Source organism: Octopus bimaculoides, chromosome 1 (assembly GCF_046866305.1).
Source record: "Octopus bimaculoides isolate indiv1 chromosome 1, ASM4686630v1, whole genome shotgun sequence".
NCBI classification, from domain to species: domain Eukaryota; kingdom Metazoa; phylum Mollusca; class Cephalopoda; order Octopoda; family Octopodidae; genus Octopus; species Octopus bimaculoides.
The window spans coordinates 87,195,988-87,223,736 of NC_142928.1; the positions used below are offsets into that span (position 1 = coordinate 87,195,988).

Below are 27,749 nucleotides of genomic sequence, written 5' to 3' on the forward strand. Positions count from 1 at the left end.
TGTTATATTAACATGTTTGCCAGTTTAATTTCACTTCAATTCCCAACACAGTAGAATCACTTTAATGTTGTAATTAGATGTTAAAAAGACAAAAATAATAAAGCTAAATTCGTAATAATCTAACAACTGCAAGATTTTTTTTATATTTGTTTGACTGTTGGAAATGAAATCTCTAAATCTAGAAATGCCAATTAACAATGGCAATTTTAAAGTACAATTCACAAAACTGCTCTCTCTCTCTCTCATTCATTCATTCATTCAAAGACATTGATTAATTAGACAGAGAAAAAAGACTTTTGTCAGCAAGAGATTTGCTAGCGTAGCCTGTAAAGATGTTTCTGATTCATGTGAGTTGTCTTAGGTATAATTTATAGTGAGTTTAATAAGAAAGTTTGTCAGCCACTCTTTTTCTAAAGTTTTGTCTAATGTCTACTATGACAAATACGATTTCAAATCAATTTTGTAAAACTTAGGAAAATTTTCTTTTTTTTCAGCAACAGTAGCAATTATGAACAGTAATTCTATTAAATGTGTTAGAAGAAAAATAGAAACATTATGTAAATGCTCCAAGTCTAAAGTGAATAACTACAACTGTACAAACTTCAAAACTAAACCAGGATGTAAAATTATACCTAGGACAACATACATGACTGAAAGCTATATCTATCAATATGAAAAAAGATTTTAACTTTCAAAAAGCAAAGTCCATAAGGCATCTTAATCACCAGTTGAAGCCAGTTCTTTTCATTTGTTCTGTTAAGAGTTTTGAGAAAAACAAGCATTATACAATCTCTTCTCTCATCTATAAAGTTGTAGCCTAGAACCTAAATAAGAAGTCATTTATAACACTACAGGGAATTATGGGGATTTCACTAACATTGCAATAATGATATCACTGCATGTCTTAAATTTCTTCCATAATCTTCCATATCTTCAAATTTGTTCATTAATGTTACATTTATAAATCATATATTAAAATAAGTCACTTTTGCAAGACGATATAGTTAGATTACTAGTGCATGCATAGAGAGTCTGCAAATAAGATATAGATAGAACAAATTGCTTAGCATCAATAAATATATTTAACAAAGAATACAAAATGTTATAACTGGGAATAGAGTGTTGTGAAAACTAAAGGGAAAGAAAAAAGACAAGGTTTTTTTTAATTTCTAAAACAATAACAAAATCTTTTTTCAGTTCATCTACATCAGTGGTTCTCAAGCAGGGTCCATATAAGACTTTTGGAGGTCCATGCAAGCAAAGTAGTAAATTGAAGATCCACAGTAGAATTTTATGCCCATGAAAAAATTTTGCTTTAGATATATTTATTGCAAGAAACAGCTAGGTTTCTGTCTCTATCATTTTACATTAGTTCAGCCTACACAAGTTAATGTGTGAAAAACAAAGTAAGAATTTTGAGTGAAGTAGCTATAAAACTAGTTGATAAACATTAAATGGCTATGGAGGTCCACCAGAGTTAAATAGTAATCAAAGGAGTCCATAGATTAAAAATAGTTGAGAATCGCTGATCTCTACATCATACAGAAAATTTTGCCATTTCTTTTAATAGAAGAAATTAAAAACAAGTAATCCTTCTACTACTGTGAATAGTAATATACTGGATTTCTGGTTGAGTTTGCAATATGAACTTAAAAATTGGATGAAATTTTATTATAAGATCTAAAATCAATCACAAATTTTATTATTTTCTCTACATGATGTTAAAAAATTCATCTATTACAAAGCAACAGCCAGTCAAAGTTCTATCACAAAATAAGAATTCTGAAAACTTAACTATAAATGACACAAACTCCCTTTAGAAAATATTGTTAAGCATTTGAAAACTGTTCTCTACAAGACAAGTACTTTAAAAAATTGTCCAACTTAATAGATGAGGCAAGTACTATAAATCTGTCCTACTATAGGCAAGGTAAGTACTTTAGAAATTCCCGACTTAACAATAGGTGAGGCAAGCACTTTAGAAAGGTTTAATTTTCAATTTAGAATAGAATGGAGGAAATTAACATGATTCAAAAATATTACAGAACCTTTTCAAAGTTTAAACCTTTTTGATACCAGCCCATCCGAGACTGTCCCTTGTACTATAATACATTCTTTTTTCACAAAACAAGGAGCAGTCTACTTTCTTTTTTTAAAGGCATTAAATTAAAACTTTCCATCAAAATTCCATACATCAGCCTAACCCTTTTGATACCAACCCACCTATGACAACCTTTGATTCAATAATGCAAATCTTCCATCAAAATCCTATCTTAAATTATTTTCCAAATATCAGGTTAATAAAGACAATGTTATCTTACTAAATTTTTTATATTTTTAGAATAAATTGAAACAAAAGCAGAGCATTTCAACAGAAATAGGTAATAAAAGGGTTTAATATATTTAAAAGAAAAAGTTACTTACTCTTTCCCATATTACTTGATGACTTTTTAAAATTGTTATCTTCTTTTGGACATGAACTAAAATACTTCATCATAACTTGAAGGTCATGTTACCAGGCAATTGGTTAGTAGTCATTTAAAATTTGAAGAATACTTGAAATTCTGCAATAGCAAAGCAAAAATAAAAATAATCATTGGAATGAATCTTTATTTTTATAGAAATACTTTACATGAAATTTATGCATGTAGTTAAAATACAGATGTTGATGATGATATTATTTTTATTATTATTTGTTATTGTAGCTTTGTTTTACATGAGCTGTTCTGTGTCTTACTCAGAGACCTCAAGTAACAGCAAATTGGATGTTTTACTATGAATATTATTTATGATTAGCTGTGATATATATTATACTGGAAGGAGACCAGAGTCTGAGAACTAAGATTCTGTTGAATCTGTTAGAGTTTTAAGAGAATCAGGTATTTTCAGGTTGATGATATTTTTCTTAGGATGTGAACTACTGTTCACATCCTAAGAATTTTTTGTAGTTCTGATCCCTTGGGTTTTCTTAGTATTTGGCTATAGTTTTTAAGAGTGCCTTTTGGTACTGACCCTAAATCTCTGATGATCACAAGTACAGTTGCTGTTCTTAGATGCCACATTTTTGAGACTTCTATTTAAAGACCCTTATATTTACTTCTTCTTCTTCTTCTTATTATTATTATTTTCATATACACTCAACAGATTAGACTGTTGGAAAAGAAAAGAATCCTAACACTGGGTTACAACAAATAGCCTTAGATGCCAAGAACCCTGCTATTGGGTTACAAGAAGTAACTTTGGATGCCAAGAACCCTCCTAAGTATCCTAGCTGTCCCTAACACTTTTCTGGAGCTGTACTAAACTGCTCCAGTTTAGTACAGCTTTCTGGAGCTGCACCTATAGCTACTGGGATACATTTTACTCACACTTTCCATAGTCTCTGTAATTCAATAGCTAGGTCCTGGTACTTTGTTATTTTTTCTATACTTCTCATATTAATTTTTTCATCATTTGAGACTGTAAAGTCAATTATCTGGCACTTTCTATTCTCTTTATCTACTACTACCAAATCAGGCATTCTACCTTCTATTACTCTGTCAATCTGAATGTTAAAGTTCCACAACATCTTGTATTTCTTACTTTCTAGTACTTTACTAGGTTCATGTTCATATGATTTATCAGTATATTTAAATCCTAGCTTTCCACATAGTGGACTACTCTCCCTAGATTGTCATGTCTTTTCTTGTATTCTTTCTGTGCCAGCATGCTACATTCGCTTACTATATGAGTAACGCTTTCCTCTTTTGATTTGCATAATCTACATTGAGAATCTATCATTCTTCTTCTTCTTCTTCTTCTTCTTCTTCTTCTTCTTATTATTATTATTATTATTAGTAGTAGTAGTATTATTATTATTACTTGGTATCAAGAATGGGTATGACAAAAAATGTATAAGATTGCAATAATCCAATTGAGACATTTGATAAAGATTAAAAAATACAATATAAATTGCATACAATTGTAAAACTGTCTCCAATAACTCCACAGGGTTCATAACATCTAGTAATTGTTACTTAGCAATGACTGAACAATCCTATGATCAAAGACATATCATCCATGAACACACCATTTTTTCCCAACATAGTGCATATAGGACTACATCATCTATGGTACACTATGAGATTTGAAAAAGATTTAGATGCCATTTCTAGCAAGCTAAGCAATCATGTAGAGGTTCCATCACTATTTCAACATTATGGCTGATGTTTAGGTCTAGCTTAATGTTTTAAGCAGTTCAGATAAATCTACTCATGAATTACATGCTGGGTCAATCAGAAAGAACAATGTAGAAGTGAGATGACTGAATAAGCTATTGGACTACCTACCAGCTGGAATGCTAAGAGTTCACATGAACTACAAGTACTTTGTTAAATGTTTGGGTGGAGCTGTTTATTCTATTTTTACTTTAGCTCACATATTTGTCAAAAATAAGCAGCAGATCACCTGGGAATATTAGCCAGTTTATTGACTGGTATCTTATCCTGGGGTGAAAGTTGTCTTTTGCTCACATGACACCATAAAACTGGAGGGAGCAAGCACCAGCTCCTAAAAACTTTTTGAGATTTTAGCAGGCATATATAATTTATATTTGTAAGTTTCCAAAAGATCTGATACTTATGTCTAATAACAGCAGTGGATTTGAAACTCATTGTCAATACCAAATAAGACATATGGTCCATGCAAACATGGGAGAAGGGGTGTATAGTGGCAAAACAAATTTCTGGCAGTGAAATTAAATCCCTTACTGGATTAAAATTTTGGCACAAAGCCAGCAGGTTTGTGGAGAGGACCTAAGTCAATTAAATCGATCCTAGTGTTTAACTGAAAGGATGAAATGCAAAGTTAACATTGGTGGAATTTGAACTCAGAATATGAAGACAGACAAAATACAGCCAAGCATTTTGCAAATGTGAAATTAAATCTCATATTAAGCATTTTTAAAGAATAACCTATTTCCTTTTAAATGTATATTTGCTGAAATCTTTATAATTGAAATTATTTTGGAAAATAGACAATATTATATCAAAAGCCTAAGATGTAAAAGAATAAACATTCAGCTAATGTCGAACTATTCATCATCATCGTCGCCACCTCCACCATCATTTTAACATCCACTTTTCCATGTGTCAGACAGAATTCATTGAGGCAGATTTTCTTCCTGTTACCTTCCTGTTACCAACCTTCAATTGTTCCCAAGTAAGGTAATAGTTTCCCATGATCAGAACATGATTGAAAACAAATGACACTGATTGTATGATGGTGATACACAATTTCAACTATCACACAATGTCAAGACAAGGAGGTGCAAACACACACACACACACACACACACACAAACACATGCACACACACGTATGTATGTATACAATGGGCTTCTTTTAGTTTCAGCCTACCAAACTATTCACACAGCTTTGGTAAGCCTGGGACTATGGTAAGCCTGGGACTATGGAAGACAGTAGCCCAAGGTGCCTTACAGTGAGACTGAACCTGAAACCACATGACAGGGAAGCAAAATTATATATAAAAATAAAAATTTATAAAGTTTCGAAAAAAATTTTGAAATGTATTGCAAATAATGGAAACCATTTTTCATAAACAAAATACAATTTCCTATGAAATAAAATACTAATCTTTCTAGTTAATAAGATGTGTGTGTGAGTGTGTGATGTTGGTGTGTTTATGCCCCTGTAACTTAATGGTTCAGCAAAAGGAACTGATAGAATAAGTACTAGGCTTAAGAAATAATGCCTGGGGTTGATTTGTTTAACAAAAACCCTTCAAGGTGGTGCTCCAGCATGGCCACACACACACACACACACACACAAGCTTCTTACCACATAGCCATGCCTGTGCCTAAATAAATAAAAGTAAAATAAAAAACTAAACAAAAAAAAAAAGAAAGGTTCTCAGCAAAGCATATTCTACTTAACTGGCTTGTTTTGTGGCTATTTTATTTCACATTTTTAAAGCTTATTGGATACACAATCTTGGTAGGTCTAAGAAATTGTGGCTGCATGCATAGATAACAACAAAAATCTGTTATAATGGTTGGAAAATTAAAGTTAATTAAGAATATTTGAAATGTAAAGAAATTCTCATTTATTTTTTGAAATCAAATTTTTCTATAAAAGTGAATATTCAGTGATGAATCTTATTGTGATTTTAAAGCAGTGGAGCAGCAAAAATGTTTGAATGCCAAACTAAATGGATTTTGGTAGTTTGTGTTATTGTTTATTCTAATTAAGGTTTTAATTTTCAATTAAAGTTCTTAAATTAATGAAACAGAAAACTGAACCACTTGAAATAAAGTGTAACAAAAATTATTATGACAGTAAAAAATAATTATTACTACCAAAACAAATATTTAAAGAAAGAATTTACTCATTTATTAATATTAAATATTACAACCAGCATTAAACATTTACAAAACATCATTCATTCAACACTATACTATACTACCATACCAAGAGAAGTCTTAGTGAACCATTCAACTATCCTTTAATTGATTTTCATGTAAAACACCTGCATAGTGTCCATGGTGAGGAAAAGTACTATCAACTAGTTTCTTCTCTCTTTTCATCTTCAGTTTTTGCTTTCATTTCATCAAAGACAATCTGTACAAATTCAGGAGGTCACAAAAGGTTTGTAACTTATTCAGATTTTCAAGAGTATAAATAACACATTTGAATAATAAATTCCTCATTAAATTATTGGCTAAGCTAAACTACTCATCCTATTTTTTTTAAATATCAGTTTGTCAATGAATGTAATAATACTAAACTATTTTATTCACAAATACAATGATTTACATTGAAAGCAAACCTAAGTAGAATAAATAATGGATTGTAGTAATTTATTTTGTAAAATACAACACTTAATGTACAGTTAATCCATAATAACTGCTGGGAGATTTTAGTAAGCATACAGTGCTAAATATATCCAATGAATAGATATGTATCTATAGAAATATATTTGTCTATATATGAATAGATATAAATGAAAGGCGTACACATAATATATATGGATGAAACAATTGGTATATTAGTGGCACTGCATCAGATTCATGTTCAGTCAACTTTATTGATTCCTACAGACAATTCATTTTTCTTTCTATATCATGAAGTTGGACATAGAAGTATAATAAAAACACAAAAAGCAAATATCTGTAAAATTATATATATATAAAAAAATAATAGCAGCTGCAATTTCATATATATATATATATATATATATAATTTCACTAACTTCCATGTGCAACAAAAATATTTTGTTATATAATATTAGCTTCTAATATCTATAAACATCTGTATTAGAAACATTTTCTTTATTGAAAGTTAAAAGAGATTTTTGTCAGAATTGTGTAATTGTTATTGATTCCAGGCATGAAGCATTTTTCATTAGCTTTATAATAAAACTTAATAGATATTGCTTCTTTTGCAGCCTCAGTTGCTACAGATACTCTAGCAGCTATTAATGTAGCAGCTACAACTGATTCTACTATAAATACTCTTATCATTTGTAAGCAATCCTTTTGAGTTACCATTTTTACATTAGTACTGAAAACTAACATGAATATTCCATAAAATCCTAAGTATATAATGATAAATATGACAGATAAGAAAGGGCAGTAATAAAAGCTTACAACATGCTAATTATCAAGTTTTTTTCATACTTAAATGTCCCAATCATTTAAAATCATTTTTATACTGACTTGCATGAGACTGGTCCTGGTTCTATGATACAAACTTCAAAGTGATTTAAATTTAAATCTTTCATCTAAATTCCATGTTCATTCATTTTCAAAACACCAGGTTAATAAGAGCAAATTTATTTTATTAAATTCTTTATAATTTTCATAATCAATTGAAACCAGTTTATTTCAACAGAATTGTGGTATCAGAAAAACTAAACATCCAGAATTCCACTGCAAAATCAGTCTCACTCAATCCAGTTCTTTCAAATATCAAAAACTTTAACTTTTTGATTACAGTAAGTTGCTACATATTTATTTACTAAAATTTCTAGTACAGTTAGGTGACCTGCTAGAAATAGCAACAAAATCTATCTTGAATCACATAGTATTGTTTTAATAAAACACTAAGGAAGTTTAATAAAGCCATAACATATCCACAGCCTTTCCCAGTTGGTTTCAAAACTAAATCTGCATCTTTTTTTTAATATAGTTTCCAAAACTTCCAATCAATTAATTTTATTTGTTGTCTAATTTGCTGATTGTTTTTAGATTTTAAACATTCATACAAGGAGATTCTGTCTAATTAATTGCATAGATGACCTCAGTTCATTATATAAACCCATTCGTTCCCATATTTCTGTTGAACTACACCCTCTTTATTTCAATAAATTTTGGAAACAATAAAGAATTTACTAAAATACCTTGGTCATTACTAATTGGAACATAAATTAACATGGAATTTTAATGTGAAATTTTAGATCCCTTTATATAGAAAGTTTATATCAAAGAATCAGGGACAGTCTTGGGTGGGTTGGTACCAAGAGGGTTAAGTCTGTTACACTCTACTGGAGATACACACACACATACATATATATATATCATCATCATCATCATTGTTTAACGTCCACTTTCCATGCTGGCATGGGTTGGATGGTTTGACTGAGGACTAGCAAGCCAAGAGGCTGCACCAGGTTCCAATCTGTTCTGGCAAGGTTTCTACACCTGGATGCCCTTCCTAATGCCAACCACTCGGAAAGTGTCGTGGTGTTTTTTAAGTGCCACTGGCACAGAAGCCAGTCAGGCAGCACTGGCATTCGACCACACTTGAATGGTGCTTTTTACGTGCCACTGGTACAGGAGCCAGTCAGGTGGCACTGGTGTTGACCATGCTTGAATGGTGTTTTTTATGTGCCACTAGCACGGGTGCCAGTCAGGTGGCACTGGCACCGGCCACGGCAATGATTTCACTTGACTCAACAGGTCTTCTCAAGCACAGCATATTGCTCAATAATTGAAGGGCATTTTTAAACGGGCTGGTTATGCGACACTGGCATTGGCCATGGCAACAATCATATTTGGTTTGCTGGGTCTTCTCAAGCACAGCATATCTCCAAAGATCCAGGCCATGATTGATAACGATCTCTCCAAGTCAATTAGGTCCTTTGCCAGCAACATGGGAGTGTCTGAGTTTCTTATCAGGCAGGTAGTGCATGAAGGCATTCAGTATTCCTCATACAAGATGAGAAAGGGCCAATTTTTATCCCAAACTATTAAGGACAAGGGGAAAGACTGCACTATGAAGCTTTTGAACAAATTCAAACATCTCATCCAACTGAACATGCTTTGGTTTTTCTCAGATGAGAAAAATTTGTCAGGATCAGAGTGTGAACACACAGAACAACCAATGGCTTGCTGTGTCCTCAAAACATGTACCAAGAGTAATAAAAATCAAACATCCAGTCAACATCATGGTGTTTGGAGTGAATCACTAGTGATGGCAACATTAGGCCTGCATTCATCTTCCCACATGGCCTCAAACTCAGTACGGAGGTCTCCATCAAGTGCCTGGAGGAGGTAGTGCTGCCCTGGGTCAAGAGGGTGGCTGCTGGAAGACTATGTCTGGCAACAGGACTCTGTACCATACCACACAAGTAGGAGAACCCAGTCATAGCTGTCAGACAATTTCTGCAACCACATCATTCCTAACATCTGGCTACCTAACTCCCCAGACTGCAACCCCCTTGATTATTATGTGTGAGATGCAGTTGAGTGAGAGACCAACAAAACTCCTTGTAACACCAAAGATGAACTGAAGGCAAGGATTATGGCAGCATTCACCAACTTAAACAAGGAGACCGTCCAGAAGAGTTGTAGGAGATTCTGAAGCCTGGAGGCTGTGGCTGAAGCCAATGGTGATTTTATTGAATAAATTTACTCTTTAGTATTTCAAGATATTTTTATGTAATTTTGGTAAATATATCTGTTAAAATGAAATGTCAGTATTATTTTCATTTTCACTTAATTTAGACGACAATTCATTCACTACACCCTGTAAATACACACACACACATACATATATACATATGCTGTATATAACTGTAAAAATATAAATAATAGATGTACAAGTCTCCATATTCCTTATTATTATTATCATTAATATTATTATACACTGTAAGGAACTTTTACAGTCCAGAGTAGGACACATGGAATTACCCAATGGGAGAATTTACTAGTGACTAACAATTTATTGTAAGCACTGGCATTGGATACTGATCGTTGTGGTTAGCTAGCATCTGGAACCAAACAAAGCTAACAGGGTATCCACCTGGATAATATATTCCTACAAACTCACTTTTATACATAGATATATATAAATCTGTTTCTTACAGATCTTTTAAATAGAAGAATGAGAACATTACGCCATTACAAAAAAACCATAATCATTAGATGAAACATAGTTTTACAAACAAAAGAATATCCCAAGAATACAACAGCGATGTGACTGAAGTCTATCGAGCCCAACTATGGAATGGGAGAATGATCAACAAAGTTGGCCGTTGAAGTTAAGAATATAGTTTGTGAAAGGGAGTAATATGATATTTAAGATCAGTGATCCAGGTGAGATAGGAGTCTCTAGACTGGTTCTCAGGTAGGCTGGAGTGGGATGAAGGCAATATTTCATTATAGTAGGCTTAGAGTAGTGGGTAGCAAGGAGAGGGCCTAATATAAATTAAGGATAAAGAAAAAATAAAGAAAGCGGATGTAAGGGTGAAGAAAAATAAATGCATACAAACCAATTAGGCATAGGGTTGGGGTTTAGGATTCGATCCTTATTTTACTATATATACATCAGGTTGAGTAAAAAGTAAGCAACGTTTTGAACCATGAAGAATTTGCAATTGTCTGATAATACAGACATAGACCTGCCCAAATGCATTGATAAATTAACATTGATATTTTTTTCACCGTTGTTACAAACATCTGAAATGGAACTGTCAAAGTGCAATATTCGAGCAATTTTGCTATTCAACTTCAAAAAGGATGTAAAGCAGCTGAAACTACTCCACAATATCATTGAAACATTTGGTGAGGAAATGACTAGTGAATGGTCAGCTCAAAAATGGTTTAAATGATTTCGCAATGGAGACTTGAGCCTTGAAGATTGTAAGCATAGTAGATACCTATCTGTCATCGACGATGGTCAATTAAAGACTGTCATTGAGAAAGATCCACATAAAACCACTCAAGAACTAGCAAAAGAACTTCAAGTTAGCCATGCCTGCATCATCATCATCATGCTGGCATGGGTTGGACAGTTTGACTGAGGGCTGGTAAGCCAGAAGGCTGCACCAGGCTTCAATCTGATCTGGCAAAGTTTCTACAGCTGGATGCGATCAGAAAATCAAAGAAGCTCAACAAATGGGTACCACACAATTTGAATGAAAATCAGAAAATGTGCAGATATGAAATTTGCTCATCGCTTCTTCTCTGTAACCAGACTGATCCATTTCTTGACTGTATTGTAACTTGTGATGAAAAGTGGATTCTGTACAATAATAAAAAACGTTCTTCGCAGTGGTTGGACCAAAATGAAGCACCGAAAACCTTCCTCATCTCTGAGCTCTTCAAAAAGGTTATGGTGACTGTTTGGTGCTGTACTCATCCACTATAACTTCTTAAAACCCCCAAAAACCATTACTGCAGAAACATATTGCCATGAAATAGCCAAAATGAACAAAAAACTGCAACTCCTCTGTCCTAGACTGGTCAACATTGAAAGAAAATATATAAAAATTTATTGTTCTTGATGGCCTTAGTGTAATCTATTTGGAATTTCATCAGCATCAGATGATCTTAAAAGAAGTCACTGCTGTGTTAATGTAAAATTAGTTACCTTTTAGAGTCATGCTGACTCATAAGGGCCAGTTTCCAGGTTTCCATGGTTTATAAATTCCCCACCTGGACAGGATGCAGGATTACTCATTTATGCCAGCTGAGTGGACAGGAGCAATGTGAAATGAAGTGTTTTGCTTAAGAACACAATGCATTGCTTGGTCCAGGAAATAAAACCACAATCTTACAATCATGAGTCCAAGACTCTAACCACTAAGCCACATGCCTCCACAGCTGTGTTACTGTGACATCAGTGCTATTGTATAGGCCTACTAACTGGATGCTCACCAAACATCTGGAAACTAGGTTTGATAGCACTCACACTCTCATGTTACAGGCCATTTTGAATATCTCCAACCAATCAAAAACTGTATGGCAATCTTCTTATAGTCACTAAGGTGGCAAGCTGGCAGAATTGTCAGCACACTGGGCAAAAAGCTTAGCAGCATTTCATCCGGTTTTACATTCTGAGTTCAAATTCTGCCAAGGTTGACTTTGCCTTTCATTCTTTTGGAGTCAATATAATAAGTATCAGCCGAGAATTGGGGTTCACTTAATTGACCTGTCCCTCCCTTGAAATTGCTGGCCTTGTGCCAAACCTTGAAAGCAATCTTCTTACAACTACAGATGCCATGAATGAGAGAGAGAGATGACTTTGCAAGACATTGCTGAGGAGTTATGCTAGAACTCATTAAGGATACACACTTATGAACATGTCAACATGAACATAATTGGGTTAACTGTCCAGCAAAAACTAGATATGAGATATAGCTCATGCTAACCTATCAAACACTGTGTATGATCATGATGGTCAGTATAACTGAGTCAGGTAAATCTGAGCAAGCTCAATTAGATAAAAGTACAGAGACATTGACTAGGTTCACATATATATATATATGTATATTTAATAAACATACATTCAGCCTTACTGTATAAATGGACTCAGTGGCTAAACCCACTGAATTCTCTCTGCAAGCCAAACTTAACAACAGGTTGGTTAGTTTCAGCTAGTTATTGCCTGATTATTGAGAGTGTCATGTTCATCCTAATGAGACATTCACATACATACACACATATGCCTACAAGTGTGTATGTTTGTATATACACATATACACAAAAATATATAATATACATATTACAATGGCATTTGGTAAGGTAAATCGGTGAAATAGCTTTGTTAATTGTGCTACCAAATATATATATATATATATATTTCGAGCGTGGCCGTTTTCGTGCGGGTGACACGTAAAAGCACACACTACACTCTCTGAGTGGTTGGCGTTAGGAAGGGCATCCAGCTGTAGAAACTCTGCCAAATTAGACTGGAGCCTGGTGTTGCCATCCGGTTTCACCAGTCCTCAGTCAAATTGTCCAACCCATGCTAGCATGGAAAGCGGACGTTAAACGATGATGATGATGATGATGATATATATATATAGTTTTTGTACATTCATTGATACATACAATATAGGAATTGTTCAAGCTAAGGAGGATACCGCTATGCAGCTATTCAAACTGCTAGATATAGCAGCTAAATTTTCCACAAATCACACCCTATCATCTTGTAAAAAAGAAAGGTTACATTGATCGATACAGTCTTGGTTATGCATAAAAAGATACGAACATCATGGCTGGAAAGCTTTTGATGATAAGAGCTGACCTTGGGCTATACAAAAACATGGATATGTTTATGTCAAAATATGTTGGTTCCTTTCAACTAGGCACAATGCCAATTTTACTGTTAATTCAATCAACAGCCACTATTTATTTTATTGATTAGAATAATGGGAAGCAAAATTGACTGAACTGAATAAGAGACAATGAAGTATTTTGCTTATTGTTTCAGTTGTCTTTTATGTACCAATAATAATAATAATAATAATAATAATAATAATAATAATAACAGCAACAACAATAATAATAACTATGAGGCATACATTATGAAAACTGTAATAACTAATGCACTAAGTGTAAATCAGTAAAATTGTTATTTGTAATTATGTTCAAAGTAAAAAAAAAAAACAGTTTAAAATAAAAGTCAACACTACCATACCAAAGGTACCACCATCACCACACTTGTTATCATCAAATACTACCACCACCACTATTATTATTATTATTATCTTTCTCTTCCATCTTCTTATTACAATCATCGATATCTTTATAATTATCATTTCACCTTATTATTTATCAGATATCGTTAAAAAAAAAAAAAATAAATGCTTTCTAATTTATGTATGATGTGAATGAAATACAGCATGTGTGAGTGAAACACGTGCTTGTCATTTAATAGAGCAGGATGATGAAAGTATGGAAAGCACTAGAAACCAAAAACTGCTTTCTTCAGTCTTGTTGAGAAACAGAAGAAGACAGAAACTGAGAATGACAGAAAAATAGAAATATACATAAGAAGGAAAAATGAAAATAATAAAAAAGAGAGAGAAAGAAAGAGAAATAGGGGAATGAATTTAAGCAGTTGGAATTCAGATCAATATTGATCTTCATGCAAGTGGAAAAGAAGGAACGTTTATATGGAACAGTGAAAATAAATAAAAAAAAATGCTACTACTAAGAATAGAAAGGTTACGTATACTATTAAATAATCAGTCCAACCATCTGTCAAATGACTTAGTTTCCTTTACCTCCAGACTAGCTACTGTAAATACAAGTTTTATATTTATTTTCACATTCATTTGCATATCAATGAATTTATAATCGAAAATTATTAATTTTTTTTTTTGATGTTAGTTTTATAAAGTGGGACAATACCCTTGCAGGTCATTCAAGATTAATGAATAAGAAGGCAGTGAGCTGGCAGAGATGTTAGCACGCTGGGCGAAATGCTTAGTGGCATTTCGTCTGTTTTTATGTTCAGAGTTCAACTTTGCCTTTCATCCTTTTGGGGTTGATAAATTAAGTACCAGTTGCACACTGGGGTAGATCTAATTGACTGACCCCCTCCCCAAAAATTTTGGGCCGTGTGCCTAGAGTAGAAAAGATTAATGAATAAGAATAGCTTGGTAAGGTTGATAGAGTTGAGTTTTTTGTTTTTTCTTTTTTCAACATTCCCAGATTGATATTGGGGGTATGTGGATAAGGGTAGGGAGGGTATCCTAAAAGGATGTCGTTCTTCGAAAGAAGGATTGAGTGAAATGTTCAGTACAGTGTCTGATGAGTGAAATACACTAAAAGTGATGAGAGATGATGCAAGTGCATCTGAGTGTAACTGATACTCAGTTCTTAAGTAATAATAATGAAACAAGTGGAAAAAAAAAACTGTTTTAGTTCTAATCAATATCCACTCCTCACCTTACCAGCTTTTATCTCTCTTCAGTGTTACACCAATGATTTCTTTCTGCAATATAATTGTTCAGACAAGGATCATAGTGATATGGTTTACTCCCTGTAGTATGTAAATAGCATTACATAATTGCATTCTTCCTGTTCTCCTCTTTGTCAAAATAAACATTTACATTATAATAGGCTCATGAGGATTAATAGATGATCTATATGCAGGCTTGTATATTAAATTAATTTGTTTAATAGTTTTATTTCCTTTTTATTTAATGCTTTTGTATGAAGCAATCAAACACAAAGGCATTCTCAATTGTATCACCTTACTCAATACTAGATTACAAATATTAGCACTAATAACCTCATTCCTCCTTCAAACCTCAATGGTGTTAGAGTTTATTTATCTCAGTTTTCAAGGTATAGAGCAGTTGAGAGACACCTCTAAACTTAGTTATAATACTGAACTTTTGATGAAAGAGATTTTAGATCAAAACTTTCAGGTAATCCCATAAAACTATTGCTCAATGTATAGAACTTCCACTACTCATCATTTAAATCTATCACCCTTGATACTTATCTGTGTGAACAAGTGTATTTGCCATGAATATTACACATTACTAATATGGGCTATGAAGCAGTAAGCTAGCTGTATCTCACAAATAATAAATGAATGACATGGTTCTTTATGACCTAAAAACAACCATTCAATTTAGTAAAAAAACATTTTTTTTTATATCAAACAATTAGTTTCAAGATAAACTGCTCATTAATGCTTTTAAGAACTTCTCATTACTTCACTAAGTACACAGCCACACAGAAAAACAAAAACAAAACATTCAAATGGGTATTTGTCTTGTAATACCACATTCCACTCAACACAGTACATAGCTATTTAGGACTGTTCCACATAACTTAAGTTGCTGATGAATGTCACAACTTTCATTCCACTCCCCACAAATCTTAGGTTTCATGCATCATGCAAAAGACATCAAGAAATCATTTTAGCATATCTTTTTCCTTAATACACCAAATACATCAGCATCATAGTAGCTACATGTAGAATTAGATATGCAACATAATTCTTTTCTATGTATTGGGTTGATGCATAATCATTGCAGCTTTTTCAACAAATTTTATTCAACAAAAACAATAACAAAAACATCTTTAAATGATTATCCCAGAGTATATTCACCATCTACTTCAATTACTGCTTCCCATTTGCTTGGCAGATGGTAAGACTGTCATTTAAAGATGTTTTTGTTAAATATTGCTATTGTTTTTGTTGAATAAAATTTGTTGAAAAAAAGCTGTAATAGTTATGCACCAACCCAATATGTACATGGGCATATGAATCATGGAGGCAGGGAAAGCCACCAGCACTCCCAAATTTAGGCAAAACAACAACAAAAACATAGAACAGAGAAAGCTAAAAGATTAAAAAAAATAAAAACAATGATGGTAAATTAATTGCTTGCTAAAAGTCAAGAAAATTACTTGATAAACAACTTTCTTAAATTTGTCCTCAAGAATAAACCTCATGCTCTTATTTCCTCCAGTTGACTCACTTGTTACACTCCAGTCTTGTTTTCATTCATTGTATAAAATCCCAAAACCTTTTGATTTTCTTATATTTAGTTTAGGATGTAATAATACTTGCATAGTTGACATCTAGGAATGGAAAGCTGAACATGCTCACTTTGAAATCGATTTTGAGATAAGTTGATCAGCGATCTACAGGTTGTTCTCTCCCCAGTTTATGTTCAGTTCTTGTGTTCTTTTGGACACCAAATCCAAATTGTGTATACTAAATGTCATCATGAACTCCTCTTCCACCACAACCACAAATGGTTTGATTGTCTGCACATCAAATGTGTGGAATACAGCAAGCAAAGAGATATTGATTACAAAAGAAAACAGGTACACATGGCAACAGCTACTGAGTGCATTTTTTGCCAAAAAAACATTTAGCACCAAACCTTTCAGATAGAGAATGAAATGATAATGATAAAAGAGACATCTGCTGTGGCCAGTGCTGGTGATGCGTTTATGACACCTGGGCTGATAACATTTAAAAGGCACTCAGTACACTCTATGGAGTGGTTGGCTTTAGGAAGGGTATCCAGCCATAGAAACTAAGCCAAAACAGACTGGAGCCTGGTGCAGCTCTCTGGCTTACAGTCCTCAGTCAAACCATGTAACCCATGCCATCATGGAAAGCAGATGCTAAATGATGATGATGAACCTACACAACTTCTCAAACCATCTCCAGAAGAATGTGCACACACATTGGTTTTTATCTGTATGGGTTTTTGTCTGTTTGTTTTGGGTCGTGTATAGTGTGTGTGTGTGTGTGTGTGTGTGTGTGCGTGTGCGTGTGTGTTTGTGAGGGGGATAGGGTGGAGGGTTCATAAAAAATGTTACAGTGTGAGAGGATTTAATAATTTCTTTGAGAATCATATTTAAATGAGGATGTTGAGTTGGATCTTGCACATAGTATGAAGATGGAAGGTCCCAAAATATTTTGTTGGCTAAGAGACATGTTGAATGGAAAAGGTGGCTCAAACTAAGCAACAATGGCTACAGGGAAAAGTGCATGGAAGAATAGTGGTTCAGATCAATATTAATAAATTTTAGCACATATAATGCCCAAGAACACAATAAAATGATGCAACTGGGTGAGCATATCAATACAGCTTTCCATGTTAAATTGTTCCAGTTGACCACATCAACAGCCCCAAATATTACTCCTGATTTAGTCTTTGTTTCTGAGTACATAGCATATTAGATTTGAAAACAAATTATGACCACATTATATTATGATATTGCAAGAACACAATTATTATGAAGACAATAGTTTTACTTAATTAGTTTCCAAGAATTTAGGTGTGTGATTGTGTGGTAAGAAGTTTGCTTCCCAACCACATGGTTCCAGGTTCAGTTCCATTGTGTGACACCTTGGGCAAGTGTCTTCTACTATAGCCCTGGGTTGACCAAAGTCTCATGAGTGGAAACTGAAAAGAAGCCCATTGTGTGTGTGTGTGTGTATATATATATATATATATATATATATGCGCATGCGTATGTGTGTATGTGTTTGTTTCTCACCACCATCACCACTTAACTACTGATGTTGGTATGTTTACATCCTCATAACTTAGTGATTCAGCAAAAAATAAGTACTGGGGGTTGATTTGTTTGATTAAAACCCTTCAAAGCAATGCCCCCACTATGACCACAGACTAATGACTGAAACAAATAAAAGATATACAACTGCCCACCATGAAAATGAACAAGTGTACACTGATGGAATTGTTGCTCATCCATTGTCTCTCAGTTTTGATTTCTTCCTATTATGTCACCATACACCACTCCTTGATAAATAGCTGTGGACTTCATGGCGACATCTCAGAACAACTGTCATAATATTTCATAACAGGGGATAGAAAAGTTAATTTCCCATCATGTTCAACAATGGTATTTATTGAACAAGTTGAATATTTACAATTAATTTATTATCTTTGGTGAACATGCAGGACTTGACTAGGACTGCCAGAATACAAGGCCTTGATATAAACACTCTTTTCATGAAGCGATAAAACATACTCAGATGAATATGATTTGTGTATATGTGTGTGTGTGTGTGTGTGTATGTGTAAGGTTTTGTAATAATATTCATCAAAGTATAAAACAATGCCATTGATAAAGCAACACAGTTCTATTGAATGCAAGTAATGTTTATTAGTTTTTGTTCTTAACAATTGCAAACTAAACCATAAATACTATTACAAAGAGGTATAACATCACAGTGATTGATTATGATTATGATTATGAATACAGTTATGATTATGAATGTTATTTTAAAGAAACATTTGGGATTATATTTAACCCTTTAGCATTTAAACAGGCCATATCTGGCTGAAATATTCTACTTGTTTTATGTTCAAACTGGCCAGATCTGGCCTCTCACACCTACCCTATAATGTCATTCTAAAAATAATCAATAACATCATCAAAATATCAAAGCTATGAGATAATGCTTGATTAATTCAAAACAACATGAATAAACAAGTATTATATTTGACAGAGTAATCTGAATGCTAAAAAGTTAAATGTTCTAAAATAAAGAATTAATAAACATTTCTTCTCACCTTAATTATTGAATTAAAAGAAAAACCAAGAAAAAAATAGTGAACTAAAATTACTATTAAAAACTCAATATAAGCAAATTTTGTGTTAGCGAAGTGTACATTCACAAAAAGATTTTACTCGAATTTAAACAAAGACAAATGTATAGTTTCTGAAATGTGTTAACAAAATAAAACAGACTTTTACTGGTGTCTTTTTTCATTTGTTTTATGTAATGATATCTATAATCTTACAGGATAATCAGACTACTTTCTGTACACAAAAATATATGAGCATTTGCATTATCCTTCTAAATGCAGAGTCATATATATATGTGTAGCTATTCGTTTCATCCCAAATTACCTGTCAATTCAACTACTTGGAAAGGAAAGAAGTTAAACTAACAGTGTAAACACTAACTTGAAATATAAAGTTTCTCTGGTTCTCAATACTGAAGAAGTTGACTTTAATTGCACAAAATGAAATTGATATATGTGTATGTGTGTGTGTGTGTATGCCTGTGTCTATTTGTGTGTATATATATATGTATATAATCATAAACATGTGCACAAGTATGTGAATATATCCTGGGATTAACTACTCATGAGAATATGGCACAACTGAGAACAAAATACTCAAAATATTAATACTGATTGTGAATATGATTTAGTACAAAAGTGAGACCAACAAAAAGTATGTTGCTTTAGTTTAGAGAATCACTGTTTTAATAAAATGTATGTGTGTGTGTCTCTCTCTCTCATTGTATGTATGTATGTATGTATGTATGTATGTATGTATGCATAGGTTTGGAAAGGCAAACAGGAAATTAGAACTCAAACATGAGTATATATGTATATATAAATATATATATATATATATATATATATATATATATATATACACACATATTTATTCATATTAAGCAGAAGTAACAGAATGACCCCCTGATTTGTAACTAGTTTGACAAGTGCTAATACATGAAACTCTCAGTCTTTGAGTTACTCTGTTGCTTCTGCTAAATATTAATTATATATATGCATATGTGTGTGTGTGTGTGTGTGTGTGTGTGTGTGTGTGTGTGTGTGTGTGTATATATACACACACACACACACACCATGGCAGTGCCACATAAACAGTGCCCAATACACTATGTAAAGTGGTTGGTTCTAGGAAGAGCAGCCAGCCACAGAAACCATGCCAAAACAGACAATTGGAGCTTGTTGCAGGTCTCCAGCTCCTGTCAAACTGTCCAACCTATGCCGGCATGGAAAACAGACAGTAAATGATGATGATGATGATGATAATATGTGTGTGTGTGTTTATATAAAGTGCAGGCTTGGTAGTGTGGTTAAAAAGTTCGCTTTGCATCATCTGCCAGCATGGGATGGATTGTTCGGCAGGATCCAGTGAGCCACAAAGTAGTACTACACAATCCAGTGCCAGCTTTAGCATGTTTTCTGCAGCTAGATGTCTTTCCCAATGCAAACCACTTTACAATGTGTATGGGGTGCTTTTTACATGCCTCAGGCACCATGAGGTTGCAAAGCAAGTTGCAAGGCATAAAAAGAACAGAAAAGGAATAAAAAGACCCTACAACTAGGTGATGGGGAGGGGAGTATGAGGTAGGTAGGGGTGGCTTTAATCCTGGAGCTAAGAGGCTGAAGTATGATGTAGGGAAAAGCACAGATGTCTTGCTATGGTGGAGATATATGGGCTACAATACATTATATAAGGGTGAGTTGTATTAGCTGAGAATAGATAAATAAGGGGAATAAGGGAATATAAACATATTAATAAAGTTTCATAGTCATGAGTTTTTATTTGTATCTTACTTCTTTTGTTTTTACCAAAATAATTCCAAATCTACTTCTCTATGAGTTCAAAGACAAACTGTGAATATGCTTAATCCTATGAATCAATATCTTTAAAACTTAATATTCTGTAAATACATTTGTGTGTCTGTGTTGTGAGTAAAATTTGATAAACAGTAACTAGAAAGAAGCCTGTTGTGTGCGTGTGCATGCACACGTGTGTTTGCATGCATATATATATTTAATATAAAATATATAACATATATAATATATCAATATATAATTTATATAACATAATATATATATATATATATATATATATATATATATATATATATATAATATATAATATATATAATACAATATATATATATATATAATGTATATATAATATGATATATAAATATATATTATATAAGTGTCTCTGTTCCTCTTGTCATGGCATCTATGCACAAGTCACCAACATAATTTGTGAGTTGTTTGTAATCCTCTGTGAAAGCATGTCCAGGTTGTATCTAATAAGTTTTGTCTAATCCATGTAAGCATGGAAAAGTGGACATTACAACAATGATGATGTATACACACACACAAACATAAGGTTAATTACATATATGCATACATACATATTATATATATATATATATATATATATATATATATATATATATATATATATATATATGCATACATATGTGTATATGTGTGTGTATATATATATATATATATATATATAGAGAGAGAGAGAGAGAGAGAGAGAGAGAGAGAGAGAGAAAGAAAGAGAGAGAGAGAGAGAGAAAGAAAGAGAGAGAGAGAGAAAGAAAGAGAGAGAAATATATATGTATATACACAAATATATAAATACAGGGTTAACCTTCAAATTTGTCATCATCAAGGGCTCAAAATTGTTATAGTCAGTCTTGATTAAGTTGTCTATCTCAATTCCATAATACACACATACACATTAGACAGTAAGTTCACAAAGAAGCCAACACAGGAGGGATAAGCCTTAACAAATGTTGTATTAGTTTAATGCATAAAGAGAAGGGAAAGTGTCCTGATGTTTTGGGTATTAGTCCTTCATCAGAAAAAAAACAGAAACAAAAAAAAGAGTATGGGGTCAGGATGGAATGTGCATGTATAGGAAGGTATCAATGTACAGAAATGGGTATAGGGAGAATTGTGTGTTTGTGTGTGTGTGTGATAGGGGTGCATACAGTTTTTTGTTTGTGTGAGGGTGTGCAGGTATGTGTTGTAGTGTAGGATAGTGTGGTATAATGGTGTGTAGGCTTGGGATAATTGTATGTGAGAAGGTTGGGGGCGATGAGAATGTGACAGATGCAGCCAGTTTTGACATGGTTTCTATAGATGAATGCCCTTCCTAACACCAACCACTTCCTAGAGTGTACTGGGTGCTTTATTTGTGGCACTAGCACTAATGAGATTGCCATATAACTCACAAAACTAAAGAACACTCTCATCTGAGAAAGGGTGTAGCAGAATGGGAATTTATGCCAATTGTTGTGAGGCTGAAGTATAATAGAGGAGCAGGAATAGGTATGATCTGGCACAAGATATACACACATGCAGGCACACACGCACACAAACACACACACACCCATCTCAGTTAATGCCTTTAAAACTCAGCTGCTTATTCTACATCCTAGTGTTCTGTCATTCATTCTAGTTAGCGTTATATAATGAATGGCACACTTTTACCTAATTTTTCTTCCAGTCACTCCAGATATTCCATATTCAATGTTCAAAATCCATTTGACTGCCACGCACTTCTACACAGTGTATGTTTCAAACGAAGTGCTATTTGCTATAGCTTTCTTCTTCTATCAGCTATGCTCTCAGTAGGACAATCTCCCAACACTAGCTTGGTCACCGAGATAACAAAAAAGTGTGAACTATTTAATGAGATGTTTTAGCAATTGAAAGACTTCAGCTGATAGAAGCTCTGACTACTCTAGAAAGTTTCTGAACGTTTGGTTATCTGCTAATCTGTCAGACATCCTTGACAATTCGTAAAGTACATAAAGCAGCAGGAGTAACAGCAGCAGCTGGAAAGGTGGTGGTGATGATGTTGATGATTAAGAGTATTTCTTAATCAGGTATGAAATCATATGGCTATGAGTCATGAGGGAGGGGAAACATTAACAGGTGGAGTAAAACTGACTATTGTAAGAGAACTATGGTAGCAAGTAAAGTCAATCAAACTAGAGAGTAAAACCAGATTGTGGATTTTAGCGTTTGTGGAGATTAACACATTAAATGCTTTTCATAGAAAACATTTTAATCTACCTAATAAAAGATAGTTATCGATGTCTTAAATAAACACATACAAACATACACACATGTGTGTATATATATATATATATGTATCAAATTATCTGTTTAGCTTTATATAAGTGTGTGTGTATGTGTTTTTGTTTTAAAACAAAAAGATTGACAGGGACTTTGAAGTCTCAGCTTACTTACCATCATAAGAGTGTGATTTACTTTAGTTTTTGAAGTTTAATATACAGTGGGATTTTGTTTTGTGTGGAGAGTCCATCTGATGGGTGGAATGATACATATGCAAATGAGGTATAGTGTAAATGAGTTTTACAGAAAAACAAAAGGTTGTATGAAGAGGGGTAATGGACCAATTCATGCACATATTATGAGTTTATATGTATGTGTATATGTGTGTTTGTGAGTGTATGTGTATGGGGATGCATATATATGCACATGTCTATGTTTTATATACTCATATACACATATCTATGCAAATATTTATGAAACTACAAGGTATGCATATAATCATACATTGGAATGTGCATGTATGGATATGAGTTGCCTTATCTCTCTCTCTCTCTCTCTGTATATATATATATAATTAAAAATACACATTAAGTACAGGACATCACCAGCAAGGGAAAAATATGTAAATACAAGACAGATATGTAAAGGACAAGTACAAAAAATACACATTAAGTACAAGATATTACTAACAAGTGAAAAATACGTAAACACAGAGATAAATACATACATGCACGCATATGTATATCAGAATGTTTTGTTACAAACACATCATGTACACCAGAACAGAAAATTTATAATAACCCAACCATTTTTATAAAGCAAATTGAAAATTTACTTAGACACAAACATTTAACCTAATCTACTAACTTTGATCTATGCTCAAAGACAATTCCAGCCTGTTGCATCTATATTGTATGATGATACTGCTACATTAATCATTGGATATGACACCCTCCTGTATAACTTAATTAACTATCCAAGTGATCATGTATCCTATCTCACCAAATATCTTGAGGATTTCTGCAATTATCCCTGATGGATTTGCAGATTTCCTTCTCATGTCCTCAATCACTTTATCTAACAAGCTACTATCAATTTGAATTGCTGGTCCCTCTGTAGGGTGAGCATGACATAGCCCCTTTTTATCCCATGCATTTCCCACATTCACCAGCTTCTCACACTTCTTGCCAATGATGTTTTGGGTCTCTCTTATACACTGCTTTGCAGTTCTGGACACTTCATGTCTTTGATCCTCACATTCTAAGACATGCAATTCTTTTTTTTTTTGCCTCACCTGTCACCTAACTGCTCTTCTAGCCATTTGATAAGGCTCTCAACTTCCACCTTGGAACATAGGCATTGAATGATGATGATGATGACAACAATGATAAGCTATATATATAATGTTTGTTTTTAAGTAAGTTATACATAACAACAGTTTAATATTGAATTGATGGATCACTCAATAATTTATATTGAGTGACCTTGTATATGTACTTATATATATACATATATGCATAATAGTGAGTGTATACACACACACATACACATATATATATGTACTTGTATACATATATATATGTGCATGTGTGCATATAATGCAAAATATATGCATACAAATATATATGTAAAATATATATACACACAAACACAAATATGCTTGTATGTATGTATACACATACACATATATCAATATATTCATATTAACAGGTAAGTTGGTGGCAAAACATATATATATATATATATATATATATATATATATATATACACACACACACATATATACATACATATATATGTATACACATACACACACAAACGCACATACATACACTCATACACTGCTGTGTTTTGGAAGAGATGTATCAATTAAAGCCTATAAATACAGTCACTGATGGACATTTGTATTTGTTTATATTTTCAACAAAGCTTTTTCGATGTATCAATCCTGTGGCCAAAGGATTAATGTGAAGGAAAAAATTTTGGGGTAAATGGGAAAAAAAAATAGACAATCAAGTGTCTTTATAGGCTTTAATTATATGACTTTTCCAAAATTTAATAATATTGTTTGCAATGATAACAAACCAAAATTCTTACAAAAGAAATTCAGACATACATACATGCATTCTCCACATTCACCAGTCTCTCATAACACTGCATATATACCTACACACACACACACACACACACACACAATTCTAACCTAATACATATGTGTTCATGTATATGTGTAGGTGTGTATGATTCTTTTTTTTAAACTGAATCTCCAAGCAGATAAAGTTCTAAATTATAGCATGTAACTAGTGCATCAAAAAAAAAAAAAATCTTTTAAAACCCTTTGAACAGAAAATGTTGAAGGCTGCCCATGAAACTCAAACCAACATCTGTAAACATGAAAGGTGTTCTACCATTGAAGACCAAAACAATCCTTCACATTTCTCAATCCATTTTAGAAATTTTATTCTTACCAACAAGAATTGTATGTTGTTGATGTCAGAAGAATTTAGAAAGTTCTAGAGATGAAATAATTCATTTCTGGAACGGTGAATCCCAAAGCAGATACAGCTATAAATAATAGCATGTAAATATTGGGCTGAAAACCCTTTTGGATAGAAAAAGTCAAAGGCTACCCATGGGACTCAGACTTACATCTCTAAACATGATATGTTTACATGCTATTGTTCATAACGTTATCTAGTCTGAGATTCACTGTTCCCCACCAAAAAAGAATGACTTCATTACTTCATCTTCTCTCGAACTTTATAAATTCTTGTAATGTCCACAATATATTATCATCATTGTTTAATGTCCGTTTTCCATGCTGGCATGGGCTGGACAGTTAGACAAGAGCTGGCCAACCAGGAAGCGGTCCAAACTCCAAATTGTCTGTTGTGGCATTTTTTCTACAGTTGGATGCCTTTCCTAATGCCAACCACTTTACAGAGTGTGCTGGGTGCTTTTTATGTGCCACTGGCATGGGTGCATTATACAGCACCAGCATGAGTGCATTTCATGTGGCACCAGCACCTGTAAAGGACAAGCCTGTATAAAAGTAATATATATATATATATATATATATCTATGTGGCTCGTGTGTTCTCGTCTACGTTTGTTTGCAATGTCCTGTACCCAGATATGCACCTATACATACAGGTGGATGTCGGTATGCACATACCTGTACGTATATATGCATATACTCATTTACTTTTGTTTTTACATGATTGAACGCAGCGTCTCACAAAAATTGTAAGTAGTTCGTAAACTTATCCTCCGACGCTACTCTATCTCTTTCTCTTTCTCTTTCCTTTCTCCCCCCCCTCGTTCTTCCTCTGTACTACTACGTATCTCGCCTTACCCCTCTTGTTCTTCCTCTGTACTACTACGTATCTCGCCTTACCCCTCTTGTTCTTCCTCTGTTACTACTACGTATCTCCTTTTCCCCCTCGTATTTCCTCTCTTTCTCTTTTCCTCTCGTTGCTCACCATTCTTCTACTTCCTCCCTCTCTTTCTCCCTCTACCACTCTCTCTCTTCCCTTTACACCGGCATGGTCACATGCTTCCGGTCAATAATCCTTTCCTTCCTTGGCTTTCGCCAAGTAACACACGCTACCACTTTGTCTCTCTCGGTTCCGTGCCTCATCGCGTTCATACACACATAATTTTTCTCGTCTGGCCGTAAAGCCTTCTGTTTGTTTTCCTGTCTTGTTTTTCGTCCGCCACTACATTCCTCCATGGCTAGATTTAATTTGCGTATACAGATTTAATCTGCGATCCATGGGACGAGCCGTTTTAACGTTGCGTCCTGCCCGAAGCTCGTCGAAACGCTGGTGTTAAAACGTGGGTAGCTGATGAAGTAGAATGTTCTCTATGTGGCTCGTGTGTTCTCGTCTACGTTTGTTTGCAATGTCCTGTACCCAGATATGCACCTATACATACAGGTGGATGTCGGTATGCACATACCTGTACGTATATATGCATATACTCATTTACTTTTGTTTTTATATATATATATATATATATATATATATATATATATACATATATACACACACACACATATATATTTATATACATATACATATATATATATATATATATATATATATATATATATCCATTTTCCCCTACCTTGCAGACAATCACTTCTTGACAAACCTCTCCCCCACATCTCATCTTCTCAGCATCCCCTTTTCCTCCACCCATGCCCACCATCTGGTGTACCCCCACCCCTCTATCTCCCAATCACCCTTGTTGAATCTCTTTCCCACAACACATCCTCCTAACAAACCCCTCCCACTATTTCTGTCCATTCACTACATTCCCTTCCCACTGTCTCCAATACCC

At 33.5% G+C, this 27,749-nt stretch overlaps 1 protein-coding gene across 4 annotated transcripts in view; it reads right to left on the minus strand.

Annotated features, from left to right (window-relative positions):
- Positions 1-27,749, minus strand: part of LOC106878230 (ecdysone receptor) — a 129,065-nt gene that overhangs the window by 21,021 nt on the left and 80,295 nt on the right. For all 4 annotated transcript variants that reach the window (XM_014927424.3, XM_014927391.3, XM_014927400.3 and 1 more), the window contains one exon: positions 2,425-2,564. In XM_014927424.3, the coding sequence (XP_014782910.1) occupies positions 2,425-2,497 (73 nt within the window). In that variant the 5' untranslated portion in view covers positions 2,498-2,564. The remainder of the gene's footprint in view (positions 1-2,424; positions 2,565-27,749) is intronic.